General features: G+C 44.2%; 1 protein-coding gene across 6 annotated transcripts in view; it reads left to right on the top strand.

The window, feature by feature from the left end:
* ZMYND8 (zinc finger MYND-type containing 8) overlaps positions 1-23,962 on the top strand; it is a 1,698,999-nt gene that overhangs the window by 1,332,449 nt on the left and 342,588 nt on the right. For all 6 annotated transcript variants that reach the window (XM_044089914.1, XM_044089913.1, XM_044089918.1 and 3 more), the window contains 2 exons: positions 42-122; positions 212-290. In XM_044089914.1, coding sequence (XP_043945849.1) covers positions 42-122; positions 212-290 — 160 coding nt within the window. The remainder of the gene's footprint in view (positions 1-41; positions 123-211; positions 291-23,962) is intronic.

Below are 23,962 nucleotides of genomic sequence, written 5' to 3' on the forward strand. Positions count from 1 at the left end.
TGTTTGTAATTGAAAATACTAACTTAAATATTTACTTACAGATAATGGATGCCATAAAAGGAACAATGACAGAAATTTATAACGATCTTTCTAAGAATACAACAGGAAGCACCATAGCGGAGGTTAGTTCCTACATGTTTGTCATAGTTTCTTCTTTTATTCTAGAAGTCATACCTTTGGTTTTAGTAACTCTCTTCATTTTGTTGGATAGATTCGCAGGTTAAGGATCGAGATTGAAAAACTACAGTGGTTGCACCAACAGGAGCTTGCTGAAATGAAGCATAATTTAGGTGGGCATTTCTCACTTTTTCAGGAGCTTAAAATGTTAATGGATTTGCTTTCATTGAAACAAAAAGCAAGGGAGAGTAACTTAGATGTAGCAGCTCATTGCATACTGTGCTTTTGTGAGGACAGAAACCATGACAGTATCATGGAAATCTTAGTTTAGTTGTCACTTTTACCCATGTTTGAGTTCCAACACATGACTAAATTGAAAATTTGGTTTGAGTATATTTTCATTCCAAGTGCATTGGTGTAAAATGCCATTTCTATAGGGCTGCCATGGAAACAGGCATGACACACACGTAGTAGTTTCACTGTCCTTCATACAACCATTTTAACTATGTTTGTCGCCATTGCATGTTTCCCTGTAGTTTGCCTGCTGTCTGGATATTCTGTTAGTGATGTCTGCACCTACTACAGGCGGGAAAGTAGTCCATTTGACAGTCATGTTTACCTTTATTTTTTAAGTTAAATTTATTTTGTGTCTGGCTAGTGAATGGCACAACTTTCTAATTTCTCCAGTCTTTTCCAAGTGCATGTTTAATAGCCTGGTAGGATGATAGTATGGACTTTCAAGACATTGTTAGTAGTTGGCACACTAATCTTTTTCCTTTTCTTGTTAAGTAACAGTTCTTGATTGTAGGTAGCGATGTGGTTGATAGGATTATTCCAGAGCCCACTAGAGACATTCCCTTTTGTAGTTTGATATGATCCTGTCTACTGTTTCTGAACCCAGTGCAAAAGGAAGATTGGTAGTAAAGTAGGCTTTGTACATGCAACACATCACAGTATATGATCTCTTGTGGTAGATGGACAGCCTTGACATTTACTCTTGGCAACCTGCAACCTTACTTCCAAGTTTTTTCCTTTTACTGACTTGGCTTTAGTGATATCACTGAAGTGCCAAAAGCCAAAGCAGGAGTGCTTTACTACAGTAATTAGCAGCTGGATTTATATTTTGTATGTATAACTGTACAAGGGCAACATAGAAGGACCTGCTGCACATCTTGTGTATCTCTGCACATGTTCTTCGTGTTTCACTGTTGCAGTCATTACATTTGGGTAATCTGCTGGCAGGTTGCCCTCAGTCGGCCTGAATTCCAAAGTCTTGGGTCCTGCATTGGTTGCTGTCTTCTCTTCCATGATGTCAGGTTGTCAGGGGTATAAAACATGCAGCTGACGCCATTTTCTTTAGTCTTTCTTGCCGCGCAGTGCTCGAAGCAGAAGCATTTCGCAAGTGCTGGTCGGCCGACTACTGAAATATTCGAGTTTGAGTTTCAGAACCAAAGTCTTCACTAAAGCTAAGTACCCCGTTGGGGAAACTTTTTTCTTGCTTTTTCCCGATGTCAGAAAAAGTTAATAATTGTATTACTTGTGGGAAGCAAATACCTCATAAGGATTTCCATTTATACTGTATTCCTTGCCTAGGCCCTGATCACAATGTGCCTGGCTGTCGGTTTTGTGCTAGATTTAACTAACACACTGTTAAGCGTCGGTATATTTTTGCATCTAAGTATTTTGGAAACAGATTTAACTACCCAGAAATGTCATCAGATGGCAATCCGACTACCGGAGTACATAAAAACGTAAAGAAAAGGACAGAGAAAGGCAGTCGAGATCCAAAACCAACGACGAAGCTTCTCCTAAGCCAATCGCTGGTTCGCCGGTACTCAGTGAGGCTCATTCACAGCCCGATACCCGCTACCTTCGAGTCACAAGCCTTTACCAACACCCATGTGGAGTCGGCATGCCGCAAGATACTCAAGGTATTGGACCGACGGATGTACCTCCCTCGGATGGGTCCGGAGCCGCTGAGCAGGCACCGGCTTCTGAGGGTGTATTCAGACCTCAACATTTATATATCAAACCGATGAAAGCTGCAAAACTAATGGCAAAGACATCTTCTAAAACTAAAAAACGGATGCCTGAGCCACGTGCACAGGCTTCTATGCCTAAAGATCAGATGATCAAAGTGGCTGAAGACCTTATTACCTTGATCAGGGGTACCCATCCCCCTCCAGATAAGAGGCCTAGGCAAGACACTGACTATGAATCTTCAGATCAGGTTTCTATTTCTTCTGATCAGGAATTATCTTTACCTCCCTATGAGGATTCTGATGCTGAGGAGTCTATTCCATCTGCATCTTCTCCTGAGGATTATTCATTTGGAGAAACCTTGCATACTTTGAGGGAGCATTTTCACTGGGAGAGTCAAGACTTCTCAGAATCAAAAAAGAGGTTCAAGGATTTCCTCCTTCTCCCTCAGCACAAGCCTTTAGCCATTCCCCCTGTTTTAGACATTGTGGATGATGTGTTTTCGGAGTCAAGCCTGACCCCTGACTCCTTACCTCCGGCTCCCAGTAAGCCTGACAGATATTACAGGGTCCCTGACTCTCATAAATTTTTGTTTAGAAACCCTGCTGCTGATCCGGAAACTATTTCACAGGGTCCAAAGGGAGTTAAGGCCTCAACAGCAAAAAACCCTACCCCCTCCGACAGAGATTCAACGGCACTGGGCAGATGGGGAAAAAAGGTTTATACATCTGCAACCTTGGCAATCAGGGCCTTAAACTGTCAATTTCATATGCTTAAGTACCAACAACATGTTATGGGATTGCTGAAACAGAAAATGACGTTGATTTCAGAATGTGCAGAAAATAAAGAATTGCAGGAATTATTGCATGCAGCTGAACACGTTGGAAAGCATACTTTGCAGTGTGGTTTTGATTCTTTAGAGGCCTCCTGCAGGGCCGCAGTTACTGGATCTGTGATTAGGAGGCATGCCTGGTTAAAGGAACAAAATTTGCCTGATCATGTTAAAGCTAAATTGCTAGATGCACCTTTACAGCATGATTCTCTGTTTGGTATTAAGGCAGAAGAGGTTTTAAAGAAAATGGAGGACAAAGCTAAGTCTATGCAAACTGTTAAAGATTTCTTACAAGTGCAGCCACCTAGATTCAGTAGAGACTGGCCTACAAAAAACTGGTCCTTTCCTGTGTCAGAGCTCAAAGAGGCAAATCCAGACGCCCTAAGGGTCCCAGGTACCAGGCTCAAGACTCGTACAGGTCAAAGCAATGGGGCGCATCCACCTCCAAATCTGGAGGAGATAAAGCTCAAACCTACAGAAAGCAGTCCCAATGACTTCCCTCTGCCTACACCAAGCACTTATCTTTTGGCAGAACCCATAGGGGGAAAATTAGCACTTTTTGCTCAAAATTGGCAGTTAACCCAGGACAAGTGGGTACTAAACATTGTATCACAGGATACAGATTCCATTTCCACACTCTGCCAACGACAAATGGTTGGCCAGATCTGCCAAAAAAACAATGGGCAGAGGCACAGAAACAGGTTACGTCCCTCATGGATATGGGGGCCATTCAGATAGTACCAGAACAGGAAAAAGGACAAGGTTTTTACTCGACTGTTCTTGGTACCCAGAAAGGACAAGGCCTGGCGGCCAATACTGGATTTATCGATTTTGAACACATACCTGGACATTCCAAAATTTAAAACGCTCACTTTGCAATAGCTTCTGCCCATGCTGGGCAAGAATGCTTGGCTGGTGACTTTAGACCTAAAAGAGGCATACCTGCATGTCCCAATAAGACAGTCGTGCAGAAGATACCTCAGATTCAAGGCTGGCTTAATGCATTACCAATTCTCTGTGCTGCCCTTTGGCTTATCTACTGCGCCCAGAGTCTTTGCAAAGCGCCTGGCACCAGTAATTGCATTTTGCGAACAAAGAATTATTCAAATATATCCTTACTTGGACGACTGTCTCATTCAAGCAGAGAACAAGGACACTCTTCTACGACACCTGACATTTGTGAAAAGGCTGCTAACATGCTTGGGGTACACAATAAACAAAAATAAATCACAACTGGTACCCTCTCAAAAGATAACATTCCTGGGTGCAAGCTTGAATACAACTGCCCAGATGGCTTACCTCACACCAGACAAACAAAGGCAACTGACTACTTACTTCAAACTGATGGCAACAAAAACCCAGTCTTCTGCAAGACAAATTCTGCAGGCTCTGGGCTTCATGGCATCCTGCATCCTACTAATTCCATATGCAAGACTGCATATGAGGAAACTTCAATGATACCTAAAATGTTTATGGAGTCAACAGTCACACAGTCTGGAAACAATGATTCCTCTCATTCCCTGCCTGCAACAGGAGTTTCTATGGTGGGCAAAGGCCTGTCACCAAAACATGGGACGGCCCTTCACGCTATCCCGTGCCAGCCAAACCTTAATAACAGACGCATCAGATTATGCCTGGGGGGCTCACATGGCAGGAAGATGCATTCAGGACATATGGGCACCAAATCAAATGCATCTACATATCAACCAGAAAGAGATGCTAGCTGTTCAAAATGCCCTAACAGCCTTCAAGGACTTACTTCATCCAGGACAACTACTGATAAAGACGGACTACACCACAGTCATGTGGTATATAAACAAGCAAGGGGGCACACACTCATACCTCCTCTGCAGATTAGGCATGGCACTGTGGGACACAGCTTTGACCTACCAAATACATCTTCAAGCTCAATTCCTGCCAGGAAAACAAAACACTCTGGCAGATGATTTAAGCAGAAACCTTATGGATCCTCATGAGTGGAAACTAAATCCACAAGTATTCAGCATGATAACAGAGAAATGGGGAGCCCAGACGTAGATCTATTTGCCTCTCCTCAAAATTATCAACTGAAAAGATTCTGCACAAGGACTTATCACAGACAAGCATGGAAAGTGGATGCCCTATACTTCAGTTGGAAAAACCTATCAGTTTACGGCTTTCTTCCTCTGCCTCTTCTACCCAAGGTCCTCCTAAAAGTCAGACAAGAGAAGCCAAAGATGATATTAATTGCCCCGGACTGGCCCCGCCAATACTGGTACCCAGTCCAAAGGAACTTGTCTCAATACCCAGCTTGGACCTTGCCTCAAAAACCACAACTACTGTCCCAGCAAAACAATCAGATCCTGCACAATCAACTACAGACTCTGAACCTGGCAGCATGGCTAATCCTGTAATCATACAAACGACACCTCTCAGTAAAGTTGTGATGGATGTAATTTTGGAAGCCAGAAGGCATAGTACTAGACAATCTTATGCTGACAAATGGAAGAGATTCTGTGCTTGGAATCAAGCACAAGGAACTGATACAGCAGAACCACATATTCCTCCGATATTACAATACTTAACTGAGATGCTTGACAAAGGCCTATCTTTCTCATCAATCAAAATCCATGCCTCTGCCATTTCGGCTCATTACAATACAGAGCCACCAATCTTTTCTCATCCTTTACTAAAGCAGTATCTTAGAGGAGCCAAAAATCTAAGGCCTCCTAGAAGATCACCATTACCTGCATGGGACCTCAATTATGTGTTGGAAAAGCTCACCCTGCCTCCATTTGAACCAGCTGCTACCGCTGATATAAAGTTCTTAGCATGGAAGGCAGCTCTGCTACTAGCAATTACTTCAGCAAGAAGGGTTTCAGAGCTACAGGCCCTGATGGCTGCAGAGCCTTTTATCATATTTTACCCAGACAGGGTGTCTCTGAGGACAAATCCTACTTTTATGCCTAAGGTAGTTTCCAGTGTGGCTCTTAACCAAACAATTCATCTGCCAACCTTTTATCCAAATCCGCAGAACAAAGGGAAGAGAATTCTGCATTCCTTGGACGTACACAGACAGCTAAGATTCTACTTGTGCAGGACTAAAGCTCTAAGAAAAACTGAGCAATTACTAGTGTCATATGCTGCAGGATCAGAAGGAAAGGCTATTTCAAAGCATACAGTTTCAAAGTGGATAAGCCATTACATCCGTTTCTGCTACTTACACCATGGCAAACCTGTGCCCAAGGGCATTAGGTCTCACTTCACCAGGGCTGCAGCTACTTCAGCAGCCTTTCTCAGAGGAGTACCAACCAAGGACATTCTAGAGGCTGCTACTTGGAGTTCTGTTCATACCTTTACAAAGCATTACCATTTGCCTCTCTACTCTAAGTCCAGGGCAGGCTTTGCCACTGCAGTTTCGCAGGGCCTTATAGCCTCACCTAATGCTGTTTAGCTCCAGGCTCCCAACCATAGCTTTGGGATTCTGCCCAAATGTAATGACTGCAACAGTGAAACACGAAGAACATAGTACAGTTGTGTACACTTACCATAAATGTAGATGTTAGAGTGTATTCACTGTTGCAGTCCAGGTTACCCTCCCGCCATCCCCCTGTCATTCTACAGTTTATCTTTCCTTCTCTATCTTCCACAACCTATGTGGTGTATTTGCTTGTAGATGAAGGTAAAGTTTATATTGATGCATGTATATATATAAATATTTATAATATTGCTACCTTTTTGGGGCACCTGACATTGGGAGCAAGAAAAACTAAAGAAAATGGCGTCGGCTGCATGTTTTATACCTCTGACGACCTGATGTCATGGAAGAGAAGACAGCAACCGACGCAGGGACCAAGACTTCGAAATGCAGGCCGACTGATGGCAACCTGCCAGCAGATTACCCAAATGTAATGACTGCAACAGATAATACACTCTAACATCTACATTTATGTTAAATGTACACAACTGTACTATGCTGTTTGTGTCTATCTTTGAAATTAAAAGCCTAATTCTTCTGTAATTGCAAACTCAGTAATGAATATTACGTTGAGAAACTGTACCTAGCTGTTTCTAAGTGGCTGAGTCTTTCTAACGTAAAGCTGCATTATTCTGGTATAACAGACTGCACAGTGGCTAGCTGTACACTGACAAGTATTTTCACAAGCTGTTTTTCCTAGAAAGTAAATTTGATGAAAGCTAGTAAAAGGAAAAGCCTTGGATACAGTAAAAAAAAAAAAAAAGTATTTTCTGGATGCTGACAACATCTAGATTTGTATAGTTAGGTGTGATGGGGTAGGGTTGTCAAAGGGAGCTGCACATCTGCAAAAACATTTACTCTGGTGTTTTGCTGCTGTTGGCAGTTGGCAAAAGCAGTCTTGCTTCTTTAGATAAAGCAGTCATTGACACATTACTTTTTGTTGTTTTCTTGCAGTCCACCTTTAAACCTGTCAGTGTCAAAAATGACTTTCTATGCACCCTGTGTATTTGAGAACTCCATTGCCATTATCTAAAAGTAATTTTGTTGTTTGCACTCGCTCCTGCATCATCAGCCCAGCTAAGTGGTGCCCCTTCTGTTACTCATTTTACTTTTCTAACACATTCACACCAAAATAGTGTGAGTGTATGGGCGGTAATAAGGATAATATCTTGCAGTTTGGAGGATATTTCTTTAGCCTTCCTGTTGCAGTTCTTATCTGACATGGTGGCTTAAGCTTGCTTGACTGTACTTTAGTTTATGTTTTAATAATAAAGCAGCAAAACTGTAGTCTCTAGTTATGGTAGTTGTTTGGGAGGTAATCGGTAAAGTAGTTAGTGCTTATTTAAATAAATATATTTTTAAATTGACATCTTTAGTTAAAGAGAGTAGCAGTCTTTTATAGATTGCAAAAATCTCTAATCTGACTAAATTATCCAACCAACTAAATTGTACCTGACTTCTCAATGCACATTCTGTTTATTGCTACTTCCTGCCAAGCTGTAAGTACAGTTCTCCACGGCTACCTCCCAAATCGTCACTTTTGGTGATCTGACAAAAATCTACTTGACATCTAAAAGCCTTACAAAAACTGGGAGGATGTAAAGGCTTGGTATACTGGACAGATGTTGGGCTAGCCTTGGTTGGAGATTTTACATGGGAGCAATACTGCAACAGTGAAAAGGACATCTACTGTTATGGTATGATATTACACAACTGTACTTTCTCCTCCCTCCCATATCTAATCCACTTATTACCTCTAGCAAATACTTTCCTCCCTCTCCCCTCTCTTCCTGTCCTCCTGTTATCCACTGAATTTTCCACTCTGACACTTGCCTTATAAGTGACTAATGCAATTCTCACACTTAAGATGTCAACACTGTTAAATGCTACATAATATTGTATTTATCTTGTTTTAATATTTGATGTGCATTATTTTATGCATTATTTGTATAAGTCATTTTTCACTTGTATGTATTTTCTGTTCTTTTACTTGTGGAGCTTTTCTGTCCTGGTCTCTGCTGAAAATGAATACAATTATCCAGTCAAGTTTCACGGTAAACAAATGCCAGTAAATAAAGGTTTAGATAAAAATGTATTTTGTAACTGTGGATGTTGATAAACTTTATGCATTGATACAACATCAAGATGGTCTGTCTGTTTTAAAATTTTATTTTGATAAGAATGCTATTTCGGAGTATGCTCTAAAATTCGTAAATTTTTTATTGAGCAAGTTTTTTTAGGTTTGATGGTAAACTGTATCACAAGTTGAAAGATATGGCTGTGGGTGCATTTGGGTTACTTTTTTTTTCAAAATCATGTTTTATGTTCAGTTATATTGATGACTTAATATTTATATTATAATATTATAATATAATATTATAATATAATATTTATATTTATGAAAGCTACTAATGTATTTTACATTGTAAAGTATCCCCTAAACTAGCTTGCGAACTGGGTTTCACACACAGCAGTAAGACGCAAACAACAGTATCTTCTCCTCACTTACTTGGAAAATTAGTGTGAATTCTGAGTAAAACAGAGGAGCTAGTCCCAAACTATAAGCAAAAGTGCAGCTACTATTATGCTTCACTTGTAGAGCCCTGTAGCAAGGAAAAAACATCTACTAGTGTATTACCTGGACTTGCTCTGTGTGGAGTGGGATTAACCCCGCTCCGCTCGCCCTCGCTGCGCTCGGGCTCGCTCCGCGCCCCACCCTGCCCCCGTATCCCACCCGCCCCAGTACCCCTATATTTATACTTAACTAACCACACCCTCCTTTATCTCTAGCCACTCAAAACTCTTGGCCCACCTCTTTCACTGCCCATCCAAGTCCACTAGGCTCACAAATCACACTGCCTCACTCCCCACCCCGCCTCTCCCCAACCAATACCAAACCACCTACACTAACTATCTTATAACCAATCAAGCAACAGTATGAAGTCCTTAACACCCCATATCACTATACCAGCCCAAAAACTGTAACTCTCACCCTACCAATTCTTATCACACTATACCTGCTAACTATATACGAGTCCCAGACACACCCAGGTTTTCATTATCCAAAGTACCAAACTAGTACTCCCACATTTCTGATCAACACTAATCACCCTACTCACTACCTAATCAACAAAACACCGCTTACTCACTTCCACTACTCCTATAAACCAAACATAATCTACCCCAAGTCCAAAACATAGATAAACTACTACATAAACTGATGAAGCTAATAATGTATCTTAGAAAAACATAAATATAGATGGAGACATACATCCAAACCCAGGCCCTCCATCAAATGACAGTGCAAATAAAACATCCTTGTTTCCAAGACCTCCTGACTCCTTCTTATTTGCCACCTTAATATTAGAAGCCTAAATAATAAAATTCATAATCTACATGCTCTTTTAGCAACTTACCTCCCTGACATTATGTGTCTCACAGAAACCTGGCTCAAACCAGAGACCAAAGATAACAATCCTGCCACCTGGCTACAACATATACAGGACCGATCGCCTCAAAAAGAGGTGGTGGTACTGCTGTGCTCTTCAAAAGCACACTCAGCGTTACCCTACACCCCACTCAGCCACCGCAAATACCCAACATAGAATTAACAACCCTAAAACTACAACTAAATAAAGAAAAAAGTATTAACCTAATCGTAATCTATATTCCCCCTGGGAACAACTCTGACACTCTTGAGAACACTCTAAGTTGGCTGACAAATAACTTCCCACAAGAAACCATAATTCTGGGAGATGTCAACATTGACTGAAATCAATGTGTGTCAGAGACAGACCCAACCAATATCAATCTCCATGGCTTCTCACAAAATATTACCACCTCTACTAGAATTGGCAGCAACAAACAAAAGAAAGTATCCTAGACTGGATACTCACTAACCATAAACCCGGAACTTATAAATCTGGGACTATTACTAATGAGCTCAGTGATCACCTCATTACTTATATGGTAAAAGCAAAAGTGGTAGCTGCCACCTCCCTGTACTCAGGACTGTTAGAAGCACCAAACATTTTGACATCACTAGATTCCGAAATGAGCTGCAGTCCTGTAACTGGTCAATCCTAAAACACCTCCCACTAGAAGAAGCTGTAATAAAATTTAACTCCACATTTCTAAACATACTTGACACACATGCCCCCAAACGGTTAATCAAAACAAAAGCTCTCATAGCACCATGGCTATCAAAAGACTCCACAGCCAAAATCAAAGCTAGAAACAAAGCATGGAATAAATGGCGTACTACCAAGACACCCCTAGACCGTACCAACTTCCAAAACTAAGAAATGACACAAAAAAATCTATCTTAATGGACAAAAAGAACTACTATTTCCAACTACAACATAAACATCAAAACAACCCCCAAAAGTTTTGGACAGGAATAAACAAACTTCTCCATCCAGGCAGGTCCTCCACCCCACACCAGCAAACCTAACTATGAAAAACCCAGATGAAGTGGCCACATCCTTTAATACCTTCTTCATCGATGTGATCAAATCCTTAGCCAACCAACAAGTAGCCCCCTGCTCCCTAACCACAAGTCCCACCCAGAAGACCACGCCGTTATTCAACCTACAACCTGTCCCTACTGCATACATCCGATCCTTACTAAGGAAACTAAAGCCAACCACTCTCGCGGCAGACCTACTTCCAGCAGACTTTCTACAAAAAGCTGCGGATGTTATAGCCTATCCCATCTCAATCTTAATTAATCGGACCATAACTGAATCCACAATCCCCTCCATATGGAAAATCTCCCATGTCATCCCCCTCCATAAAGGTGGCTCATCCACTGACCTCTCAAACTACAGACCAATAGCCATTTTGTCACCACTGGCAAAAATCATGGAAAAAAGTATTCACAAACAACTCATCCACTACCTAACTCAGGAAAACCTGCTAACCAACTCCCAGCATGGCTTCAGGCCCAAACATAGCACTACTACCGCTCTCCTCTCTTTCACAAACACTATCAATCTTAACCGGAATGACAAAAAATTTCTTCAGCCCTCTTCTTGGACCTATCAAAAGCATTTGATATGGTCAACCACAAACTCTTGCATGCAACCCTAAAAACTCTCTATCTAGATAACAAAACCCTAGACTGGTTTCATGCCTATCTTTCTGATAGGCAACAAGCTGTGCTCTGGCAAAGCAAGCTCTCCGACCTCATACCCAACACCATAGGAGTCCCCAAGGTTCCATACTTGGCCCTCTTCTATTTTCCATCTTTATTAATGATCTTAACAAAGTCATCCCAGAGTCTACATGTATTCAATATGCTGATGACTGACTTTAATTTGCTCAGATAGATCCCCAACTATTCTATTATCCAAAACTCAAGACTGTTTCACTGCAGTTGAGAATTGGTTATCAGAACGCCAACTGATCCTTAATCCAAAAAAAACGAAAATGCTACTCTTCCATCCTACCCATAAAACACCAACTTTTCCTTTGTGTACAATCCAACAATGGAACCACCATCACCCCGACCCTCATACCAAGCTATTAGGGGTTACCATTGACAACAAACTCAGATTTGATGTGCACATCAACCAAACTATCAAAACTGTTAAGAAACTGGGGTCCCTTTATAGAATAAAATCTTTTCTGACTCCCACGGCTAAAGTTGCCATTGCTCGCACCCATCTCCTTTCTACCCTCTTGTATGCCCCCCCCATACTTACAAATCCCAACAAATCGGATCTATCTAAACTCTCTTGTTGTTATAATCATATTGCAAGATTTGCCACAGGCCTGCCCTACAAAACCCATCACTGTACTAATCTTCAGAACCTAGGTTGGATAGAACTACCAAATCTACTTCTACAGAAGCAACTTATTATTGCTTACAAAATACTCTCTCAACCTGAAAACACTCCCGGCCTGTCTGGAATAATTACCCCTTATACCAACCTAAATAGACTAAGATCATCTCACAGATTACTCGCACAGACAATCAAATCCTGTAACTCAGGAGGTGACTCTCTGTTTTCAAACACAGTGGGTAAAATATGGAACTCTCTTCCACCTAGTCTCACCGAATCAACCTCCTAAATACTTTCAGAAATGGCCTCTCCCACCACTTCAAATCCCACTGGCTTTGCCAATGTTCTAATCCAGACTAACCCATAGCTCCCCTCAACCTCCTCAGTGAAATTACTATCCTCCTAGGCCTCAAGCCATCTACTCTCCCCCTGAAACTAACTACTTGTAGGTTTGTTTCTTATAATAATTGTTCACTGTACATCCTAATGTAACTTTTTCTTACCTGTGTATACTAACTATATGATGCTTTGTTTTTCTCTTTATAATTGTTATTGTACATACTAATGTAACTTTTTTTTCTTCCCTGGGTATTTAGTGCATAACTACAATCGTATGTTAGCTGTCAAACATTGTTGTAACCTACTATGTACTATTGGAACTTTTTGTAACCTACTATGTACTATTGGAGCTTTTCTCCCCGGGCCTCCGCTGAAAATGGACATGTGTCCAGTCGGACTTTCCCGGTCAACAAATGTAAAATAAATAAAAATAAATAAATATGTCATGGATAACAATTACATTTTTTGGACTTTGTGCAGCAGTTGCATAATAATCTGTTTGGTTCTAAGTTTGTATCTAACTGCTCAGAACATCAGAATAACCGGAAAGCAATAGGAAGCCTTAAACTGATACAAGCACTCAACTCTCCTTGTTAATAAGGAGAAATTAATAGTAGGCACTAAACAGCCTATAATTGCCAAGTACCTTGCTAAGGTAAGGGAAAACAGCTCCTGTACTTTACAAAAAAAAAGCACCAAACCAGGTGTGTCCAAGGGTCCGCTTCCTGTGATTTCTCCTGTCCACCTGGTGAATCTGGGCATACTGGAGCAATGCAGCATTTGCCTCATGTACACAGACAACCCTCTCCTCCTACCACCCAACACTACAACCTGTGAGAGATGCACTTACATAGCCAAAATGGAAGCAAAGCTCTCTTCACCCAAGATTGTGCTAGACAGTCAAGGAGAAGGTTAACACCCACACTACACCTCAAGCAACACATAGCCCTTCTAAACCTACACCACCAACACCCACATATAGCAACACTAAATCCACATATGCAGAGGCCCTTAACTATAACCTGCCCAAGCAACAAGGACCTCTGAAGCTGAAATGCAAACAAACACCAATCACAACCAAAGTGTCACATAGTTCACAACACCAGTGTGCCACCCAGCAACAGTCCCTAAGGAAAGACAACGTACCTAACACTTTAGTCATAGGTGACTCTATAGTCCGGCGCACTGATGTCCCACTCACCAGGTTGAACAAGGAGAAAATTACAATCAGCTGCCTGTCAGGTGCCAGGATCTGCCACATGCACTCAAGTCACTCCACAACAAGTGCAAATATGACTCTGTCATTGTCCATGTTGGAGTGAATGACTTGAGACATACCTCCTTGGACTACATGAAGAGAGACATGGAAGAGCTCTCGGATCATGTGGCCCAGGCAGGTATGACCCTAGCCCTGAGTAGCATCCTGCCTTCGCCCAGAATGATACCACAATATAAGGACAAAATGATTGACTTCAACAATTGGCTAAGCTTCTGGTGTCATTCAAAGGGGATCCTGTATCTGTCTGCCTGGGACGACATGATCAACAGACCACGATGCTCTGCTAGAAATGGTCTGCACCTGTCTCCCCTGGGTTTCAGGTTACTGGCTAAGGCTCTTGCCACCCCTGTAGTGCCTTTTTTAGGCAAAGTTCAAAGGACAAAACCACCACCGTAACAGGCACAAGCATGCAAAATCTGAAGGTAATGCTACTCAATGCTAGAAGTCTAAACCTCAAAGTGCACTCTCTCGAGGCACTCCTAAAAATGGAGAACATCGATATCTGTGCAGTAACTGAGACCTGGTTCAAGGCTCCAGAGAGCACCCCTGCAATACCAGGCTACAACTCTTACCACACTTTTCGGCCACCAAACCAGGACTGAAACACTAAAGGTGGAGGAGTGTCCATATTCACCAAGGATATTCACACCACCAGGCTAGTTGCCCAACACAATGCATCTGAAATTCTCCAGGTGCAACTAACACTAGGTAAGACTGCAATCCAAAGTGTAGCTTGCTACAGATCCCTCACCATACCCCAAGATTCTCACTACACCTTTCTTTACTGGAAAATATTAAGATAGAACCAAACACCCTAATACTGGGTGATTTTAACTACCGTGCCATTAACTGGGAAAACTACTCATGTACCAACACTTTTGCCCAACGGTTCTTGGAATTCATAAATTCCAACGCCCTGGATCAACTAACCCATAGTCCCAACAGGGGCTCCAATATCCTAGACCTGGTCATTACCAACATGGGAAATCGATGCTCCCCACATATGGTCACCCCCTCGTTAGTCAGGTCTGACCATAAGCTAATCACCCTTAACAGCCACATCTCACCCCCCCCCCCCAGTAAGGAAACCTCCATAAAAAACTTCTCCAAAACCAACTTCATGCTACTCAAGTCAGAAATGACCAACTTCATGACACCCATGCAGATGGGGAACTGAAAGTTCAACTGCTGAATCCTACACTAAGGCACTGTACGAGCACATCCACTCATGCATGAATCATGCCATCCCAAATAGAACCAAGATGCTCTCATCCAAAAAAAGGAAGCCAATCTGGTGGTCCCCTGCCATAAACAAACTTTACAACAAAAGGAAGAAACTGTTGCAAAAAAGAGGACAATCCCAGGATGCAAAAAACTCCCTTACCAGCCTCAGTAAGAAACTGAGATCCCTCATAAAATCCTCCAAAGCTAGTTACGGAAATAAAATTGCCAAAGATTCCAAAGACAACCACAAGGCATTCTATAACTATGTCAAGAATCTAAATGGCAATGCTCAGATCTGCTCTGAGCTAAAACAGAATGGCATTAAATATACTGATCCCAAGGATATTGCCAATATCCTGGCAGATCGATTCAGTGCCAGCTTCACCCCCCTCTCACCCCCTAAATGGCCAATCTCAATACCGGAAGATTGCCAAATTCCAGTAATAACGGCCGCACAGGTAAAAAACGCACTCTCCAAAGCTAAGAATACAGCATCCATGGGACCAGATGACATCCCGGGCTGTGTACTACATGAACTACAATATGAACTGGCACCTCACCTAAGTGTCATGTTTAATCATAGCCTCACCTCAGGTTTCGTGCCCACTGAGTGGTGCAGAGCTACAGTTATCCCACTCCACAAGGGGGGGATCCACCTTGGATCCCGGAAACTACCGTCCCATCAGTCTGATGAGCCTTATCTGCAAGGCCATGGAACGTATTATCATGGAACTTATAAACAAAGACATTGGCAACCTTCAAACACTGGACCCCACCCAGTTTGGGTTCGTGAAGGGCCGATCTTGCCTCCTGAACCTGATTGACTTTTTCGAATCAGTCTCCAGAGCCATGGACAAGGGTAAGGTGGTCCACACAGCCTATCTAGACCTTGCCAAGGCTTTTGACACCATCCCCCACTCTGGAATCTTAAATAAACTTACTAAGCTGGGCATTAATCCCTACGTCACCCAATGGGTTGCTAACTGGCTTACTGATAGAACCCACACGGTAAAAGTAGCCGACTCCAAATCCAGCTCCAGACAAGTGACAAGTGGAGTACCTCAGGGTTCAGTCCTGGGACCACTGTTATTTGGCATCTACTTCTCTGAAGTACAGGCCAACACTAAGGGACTCTGGCTAACAAAGTTCGCAGATGACTGCAAACTGGGAACCATTATTGAATCCCCAAATGATGTGGATACTCTACAAAAGGGCCTTACAGAAACAGATGTCTGGTGCCAGAGCCATGGGCTCAAGCTCAATGCCAAGAAATGTATAGTTATCCCCTTTGGGAAAAAACATGTACCCGTGAATTACCATACAGGTGGCAGTACACTAAACACCGAAAGTGTGATGAGACTTAGGGACACAAGTGGACAGTGGTCTCAGCTTCGATAATCACATTGCCACAACAGTCAGGAAATCCTTCTGTGTGGCACACCTCATCACAAAGGGCTTTTCATCCAGAAAAAAGGAGGTCATTGTCCCACTGTACTCATCCCTCATTAGACCCATTATAGAATACAATGCGCCGTTTGGTATGTACCTCTCAAGACATCTGCAACAACTGGAAAGGCCACAGAAATACCTCACTAAAAGAATCGCAGGCCTAAAGCAGATGTGCTATACTTTGTCGCATATCGTCTACTCAGAGGCGATCTCTGCTTAACATACAAGGCCATGTCACCCCCAGAGCTGTTGGACATGCTACACTTAAAGAAATCCCAATCCCTCAGAGCCACACGCTCCAGGGATCTAAACCTTGTCATCACAATAAACAAAACATGCTGGAGGGATAGGTTCCTGACCCAGAGACTCCCCAGACTCTGGAATAGATTGCCCATACATGTCAAGCAGAGTGCCTCTGTGGCCCTTTTCAAAAGGAACCTTGATTGGATGGGAGAAAGGAAATTCACCCCGGGGATCACGTCAGTTGGCCTGCTAGACAGGGATCCAGGGAAGTAAATAGTGTGGGAAGAAATAGCCAGGGAATTGTTATGGCTAGGCTTGTATAGGCCCTAGGGCTGATAGCCTAGTACCAACCTATGAGAACCTGTAACTGTTTAGATTTTTTTTCTCCCTCTTCCTTCCTTCATTGGTACCGGTCCAGCATCTCAGTACTCATCCACACCAGGTCTAGCAGTTGCCTCCTTGTCTCCCCCCAGACTTATTTTGGTGTTGCTGGGGCAGTCTTGGAACTAGGCATCTTGGGGTGCTGTATGTCCTTGGATCTGTTGTGGAGTGTTGTATGACCTACACATTTTCCCCTCCCTTGTGGACCTAATGGTATGCTGGGGGGGGAGGCAAGAGTGCAGTGGAGATGCACTGCTTATCACCCTGTCAGAACATCAGATGTTAAGTTGTCTATCTCACCTTCATTCTTGCTGGTTGGGTTCGGAGCTGATCCTCTGCTCCGACTCGGCCATCTTCAAAAGCTCGAGAGCTGCTTACTGGCTCGAGGCCCCCCTATGTCCCATGATGCCTGACGCTGGATACCCAGATCTCATTTGCCGCTTCTGCTACGAGGTTGCGTTTACTGGCTCAGGTCGTATATTTTCTCTTTATTCACTATATTTAGGACTTTTTTGTACTTTATTGAATATACGCTTATTGTCATAGCTTAGCTGTAGGTTCTATGGTAGTTTGTTACTGCCCCCCCCCCTTAAAAACTTGTTTTTTCCTTAGAGAGTTTTCCTCTCCCTCCCCCACTCCCGTTTATCTTTTCAAAGTAAGCCGTTTTAGTTAGAGGCTTATCATTGTTTTATTTTTTTAAAGTAGACAAAGTTCATTAGAAATTGTGGTAGTTGTAGGTCTTATATTATATATAGTGTGTGTGTGTGTGTGTGTGTGTGTGTGTGTGTGCTGTTAGGGTGTGGTAACTTGTGTGGTTTGTGTATATTTTTTTCCAGTTACCTACTCTCCTTTATACTTGTTCTTTGTAATTGATTTTCCTTCACAGGAATGTCTAAAGACACAAAAGTGTCGGGATTCAAGAAGTGTGACTCATGCTGTCAGAATATGTCTCTGACAGATGGTCACACTTCTTGTGTTTATTGCTTGGGCTCCCTACACCTGCAGGACTCTTGTTCGGTGTGTCACGCCTTTAGTCCAAGAGTCCTGCAGGAGTGTAGGAATAAGCTTATCCTTAGGGATTTGCTTAAACCTGAAGGATCACCGGCCAAGACTCAGTCAGTGAAACCTTCTAGGCCATCGAAGCCGTCGGCTCCCAGCTTGGAGCCGTCGCCGAGTATGGCTTCTGCTTCAACTTCGGTTCTGGCTGGAACTGAAGCACCTATTTCTACGTCAACTTTGGCTCCGACCGGAGCCGAAGTACCTATCTCCCAGTTGGCCCCGACTCTTCCGTCGGAACCGTCAAGGAGTCGAAAACGCTCCAGGTCACCATCCTTGGAGTCGATACACTCAGCTCCAGGGTCACCCTTACTGCAATCTGAGCATAGTCATCGGTCCCACTCTTCTCGGTCATCTAGGTTATCTGACCATGATTTGGAGAGAGTGGTGAGCAGGCTTTTAAAGTCGCAGGCCCTGGCAAAAATGCTATCCAGCCCCCCCTCATCAGGGCTCGGCTCTACCTTTTTCACCGATAGTTCCTCCTTCGACTCATCCCTTGAGTTCGGAGCCAGAGCATGCTGTGGCTGGAACCGTGGGTCCGTTGGCGCCGATACCTCCCCTTTTGGTTCCGTCATTGGCTCCGATCTCTTCCATGGTGCCGTCCTTGGAGGGATCTGGGCGCCGGGACTCTCTCGTCGGCGCCGAGGGGGCGAGTGGCATTGGACCCTTGTCCGACCCCATTCTCCCTCTCGGAGCTTCGGCGCAGATGAGTTCGGCTCCTACATCTGCTTCGGAGCCATCTCTCTCGGTGCCGGGAAGGATTCCGGTCTCTTCAGAGCCGGAGTCTTCTCTGGTATCGGGAAGGGGCGCCTTCGAGGTCATGAGGAGTGTGCTGGCATCTGAGTCAGCCTCACAGTCAGCTTCATCGGCTCCTCCCCCAATGGTGCCTGCTCCTGCCTCTGACCCTCCTCCCGACCCCAAGCGTGGGGAACAACCTCTCCAGGGCACCCCATTGGGTGTATCTTCCTCTTCCGAGGCCTCCCCCGTTCATTCAGAGGAGCCCCCTCGAAAGAGGAAATGCAAGAGGAAGCATGTTGACTCCCCTGAGGGAGGGTCCCCGAGATCCCCCTCTGAAGATGTATCCTTCTCAGACATCCTTGAAATCCTTAGGCAGAGGGAGAACTGGACTACCCTTAACCCTTCTGAGGATGAGTCGGTATTCCTGGACACGTTTGGTTCCCAACCCTCCACCTCCTGGGTGTCTCCGCCTTTCGATCCACTGATGTCGGTGGTGGCTCGAAAGGCGTGGTCAGCTCCAGACTCAGTGGAACCAACTCCCCGTAGGCCCACAAAATTCATCACTGCCCTTCAAGACAAGCAATTTCTGACCAAGGGTGTTCCCGTGGATGCCATGGTGCTAGCAGCGGCCACTAAAAAGGAGTTGGCTGAAACGTCTTCGTCTGTCCATCCCCCTAATAAGGAATCTAGGACGATGGACAGATATGGGAAGTGGATGTTTTCCTCAGCGACCTTTTCCATGAGGTCTCTGAACTATTAGTGCCATTTTACCCGCCTTCAAAGGGATCTCCTTAAAGAGCTAGGAGATACCCTTCAAGATCCATCAGCTGCAGGGGCTCAGGCTATGATTGCCTCCCAGCTGGTGACTCTAAATTCTTTAGTAAACCCCTCCATGCAGCTCATCTCTTATGCAACTGATGGAGCGAGTAGAGCCGCAGGCACAGGTGTGGCTTTGAGGAGACATGCTTGGATGCGGTTATGCAACTTTGCAGAACCCTTCAAGACATCTTTCACCAACACCCCCTTTGATGGTTCTGCTCTGTTTGGACCACAGGTGAAGGATACCCTTACCAGGTGTGAGCAGGAAGGCAAGACTCTCTCTGCCATTGGAGTCCGTTTTTCCACTCCTTCAAGACCGTATCCCAAGGGTCAGAAGAGTGGGAAGATGTGGTTCCGGAAATCCCAGGGAACCGTGCCTGACACACGTGGAGAGTTCCCCTCCAGGGGCAGAGGAGGGAACAACAATAGACGCCACCCTAGAGGTGGGGGGGGTCCACAAAATCAGGGCCAAAGAGAATCCTTCTCTGACAAAGCCCTTCCAGCATCCCTGAAGTGCTGCCTGACTGTCCACCTTCAGAGGCAGTCGGGGGAAGATTATCGCTGTCCCAAAAGCCTGGCAAAGTATAACACAAGACAAATGGGTACTTTCTATCATATCTGAAGGCTACAACATTCCCTTCTTTCGCACGCCACTCTTTTCCAACAAATCCCTTCCAGATGTTCCACCCAATCTAAGGGATCAAGCAGTTCAAGAAATTTCAAAACTGCTAAGAAAAAGAGCCATCCAGTCAGTCCCAGCAGACCAACAAGGATCCGGAACTTACTCAAGGTTCTTTTTGGTACCAAAACAGACAGGGGACTGGAGACCCATTCTGGATCTCAGCAGACTAAACAGGTCTGTTCAAAGAGCGAAGTTCCAGATGGTCACGCTACAGTCCATTTTACCCTTTCTGGTTCAGGACAATTAGATGTGCTCCATAGATCTTCAGGACACGTACTACCATATCAAAATGCACAGATGCTCCAGAAGATTCCTCCGCTTCCGGCTGGGAGCCAGTCATTATCAGTTCAGAGCACTGCCCTTTGGTCTCACCACAGCCCCCAGGGTGTTCAGCAAATGTTTGGCAGTAGTCACCGCTCACTTGAGATGGCAAGGATTCCAGGTATTTCCATATTTAGACGACTGGCTCCTTACTGCAACCACCAGGCATCACCTGCTGCTAGCCAGAGACTACACCATCCAAACGTGCTCTACTCTAGGTATCACAATAAATTTCAAAAAGTCTGCATTGTCACCTTGTCAATCTATCAACTTTATAGGCGCAAATTTAAACACAAAGGACATGTCAGCGATTCTCCCAGCAGACAGAATGTTAGCCATTCGACAACATGTGCAGGTCTTATTAGGTTGCAAAAAGATTCAGGCCAGATTTGTCCTGAAAACATTGGGTCTCATGGCAGCGGCTATAATACTAGTTCCCCTTGCACGTTTTCACATGAGGATTCTTCAGTGGATGTTGTTCACACAGTGGTCCTTCCAGCAACTCCCAATGTCTCGCATGATAATGATCACACAGTCATGCAAAAAACAACTTGTTTGGTGGATGGTTTCCCCATCATTACACCAGGGCAGACCATTCGTTCTTCCTCCTCCAGTAGCTACGGTGACCACAGACACCTCCCTGATCGGGTGGGGGTGGGGGGGGCATTTTCAGGGCAAAACAGTCCAAGGCACCTGGCAGCCTCACGAGTACCATCTGCTTATCAATGTCTTGGAGATGAGAGCCATGCTTTTAACGTTGCAAGCTCTTCAGAACTCACTTCCCACCGGGACCATTGCAATTCAAACAGACAATATGTCAATGGTATGGTACATCAACAAGCAGGGCGGAACCAAGTCGTACCCCTTATGTTGAGAAGCACTCAGACTTTGGCAGTGGGCAATCTCTTCCCAACGGTTTCTGATAGCAGCGCACATCCCTGGGAAGTCCAACGTTATAGCAGACAGGCTGAGCAGAGCAATTCTTATGCCTCACGAGTGGTCTCCCAATTAGACTGTGGCGGACAAAATCTTCCACAAATGGGGTCAGCCTTGCTGCGATCTTTTTGCCACCCCCTTCAACAGCAAGTGCGACAATTTCTTCTCTCTCCTTCCTCTCCCTGGACACCTCCCCAGAGACGCTCTAGCTCACAATTGGCCCCAGGGACTTCTTTATGCATTCCCTCCATTTCCCCTGATTCCAAAACTAATTCAGAAAGCTACCACATTGGGATGCAAGATGATCCTCATTGCCCCTTACTGGCCTTGACAAATTTGGTTCCCTTTCCTGCATCATCACCTTCTGGAGTAGCCCTGGACCCAATTCCAGAACTCCTTATCCATCAATCGGGCGGGCTGCACCAATCTCTTCAATCTCTCCAGCTCACTGCTTGGTTTCTCCACTTCTGACCTTAGCCAGGCTTCCCAACATCTGTCATTCGGTGCGTGAAATCATCTTATCCTCGCATAAGTCGACCACTAGGAAAACTTATGCTAGCAAGTGGAAACGTTTTTCCTTATGGGCAGAGAACAGGAAGATAGATCCTTTTTCAGCCCCTGTGCACCATATTTTAGAATTTCTAGCAGAATTTTTTCGAACAGGATCCTCTTCTGCCACGATTAGAGTTCAGCTAGCTGCAATTTCAAACTTTCATACGGGCCTATCTGATTCCAGCATCATGTCCCATAAGCTTTGTAAAGCCTTTCTTAAAGGGACCACTCTACTCAGGCCCCCAGTTAGAGATCCCCTGCCTCCGTGGGATCTGAATTTGATTCTAGCTTCCCTGATACTGCCCCCCTTTGAACCGGCAGCTTCCTGTTCCTTGAAGTTTCTTTCTTGGAAAACCCTTCTTCTGGTCACAGTTACGTCGGCCAGAAGAGTCACAATGATAGAGTTTCTCTTTGGACTAACCCTTCCTTTCTTCCAAAGGTTACTGCTGATTATAATTTGAATCAGTCCATTGAACTACCTGTGTTCTTTCCAAATTATTCCAACAAGGCACAATACAAGTTACATCAGCTGGACGTCCATAGACAATTATGCTTTTACTTGCATAGAACCAAGCAAATCAGAAAATCAGACCAGTTGTTCCTGTCTTACGCTGAGGGAAAACAAGGCATACCGGTGTCAAAAGTCACCTTATCTAGGTGGTTGACTTCTACTATTATCTTTATATATCAGTTAAGAAATAAAGAGCTTCCTGCTAAACCCAAAGGTCACTCCACCAGAGCTCTAACTACTTCTGTGGCTTTTCAGGCCAGATAGCCAATGGAAACTATTTGTGCGGCAGCTGGCTAATCCACATACCTTCATTTCACATTATCAACTGGATGTGGCTTCCAGAAGCAGAGCTGATTTTGGTTCCACTGTTCTGAAGAGTCTGTTCCGATGAGCCACCCAGGATTGAGGTGCTAGGGACGCTGTCCCAACCAGCAAGAATGAAGGCAAGATAGACAACTTAATATTAAGAAGTTATGTACCTACCATAACGTTCCATGTTAGTTGTTCTTCTTCTTGCCTTCTTTCTTGCGTCCCACCCTCTATCCCCCTATCCTAGTAGACCGAGAAGGGTTTGTTGATCACTGGCTGAGTCTTCTCTGGCTATTACTTCTGTCAGTCTCTCCAGTAGGTTCCTGTATCCTGCTAAATTTACTGTATTATTATAATTGTTATTATGTCTGTAGTTAGGTCACCAAACGAGATCTGGGTATCTAGCGCCAGGCATCATGGGACATAGGGGGGGGGCCTTGAGCCAGTAAGCAGCTCTCGAGCTTTTGAAAATGGCCGAGTCGGTGCCGATCCCAACCAGCAAGAAAGAAGGCGATAAGAAGACAACTAACATGGAACGTTATGGTAGGTACATAACTTCTTATTCAGCTACGTCTCCACCTTATTGCCCCCTTTTAGGCACACATAATAGTGTGCCCCCCAGCCACCACAAGGGATCGACACAGGAGATGCATGTAGGCCCACCCACCTACCCGGGATAGTAATGCCCAGCCCTCCCTGCTGCTCTGTCATTTGTCCAAACTGCTAATCGAACCCAGATTGGCTAGTTTGTAGTAAAGGCTTTATCCCTCTACACCACTGGAGTGGCAACTGTTTAAATTTGAGTATTTTTAAGAATAAGGGTGTTTTAGAGACAAATTTATTTGGCAAAGAGGTAGCCTCTGTTTTCTAGCTGAGTAGTATAAGTTGCTACCCAGGACATGCGTCAAGTTCACTTCTCTATTGTGAACTTTTAAGGACTTGCCAAGGTTG

Source organism: Protopterus annectens, chromosome 12.part0 (assembly GCF_019279795.1).
Source record: "Protopterus annectens isolate FY-2018-M chromosome 12.part0, PAN1.0, whole genome shotgun sequence".
NCBI lineage: Eukaryota > Metazoa > Chordata > Ceratodontiformes > Protopteridae > Protopterus > Protopterus annectens.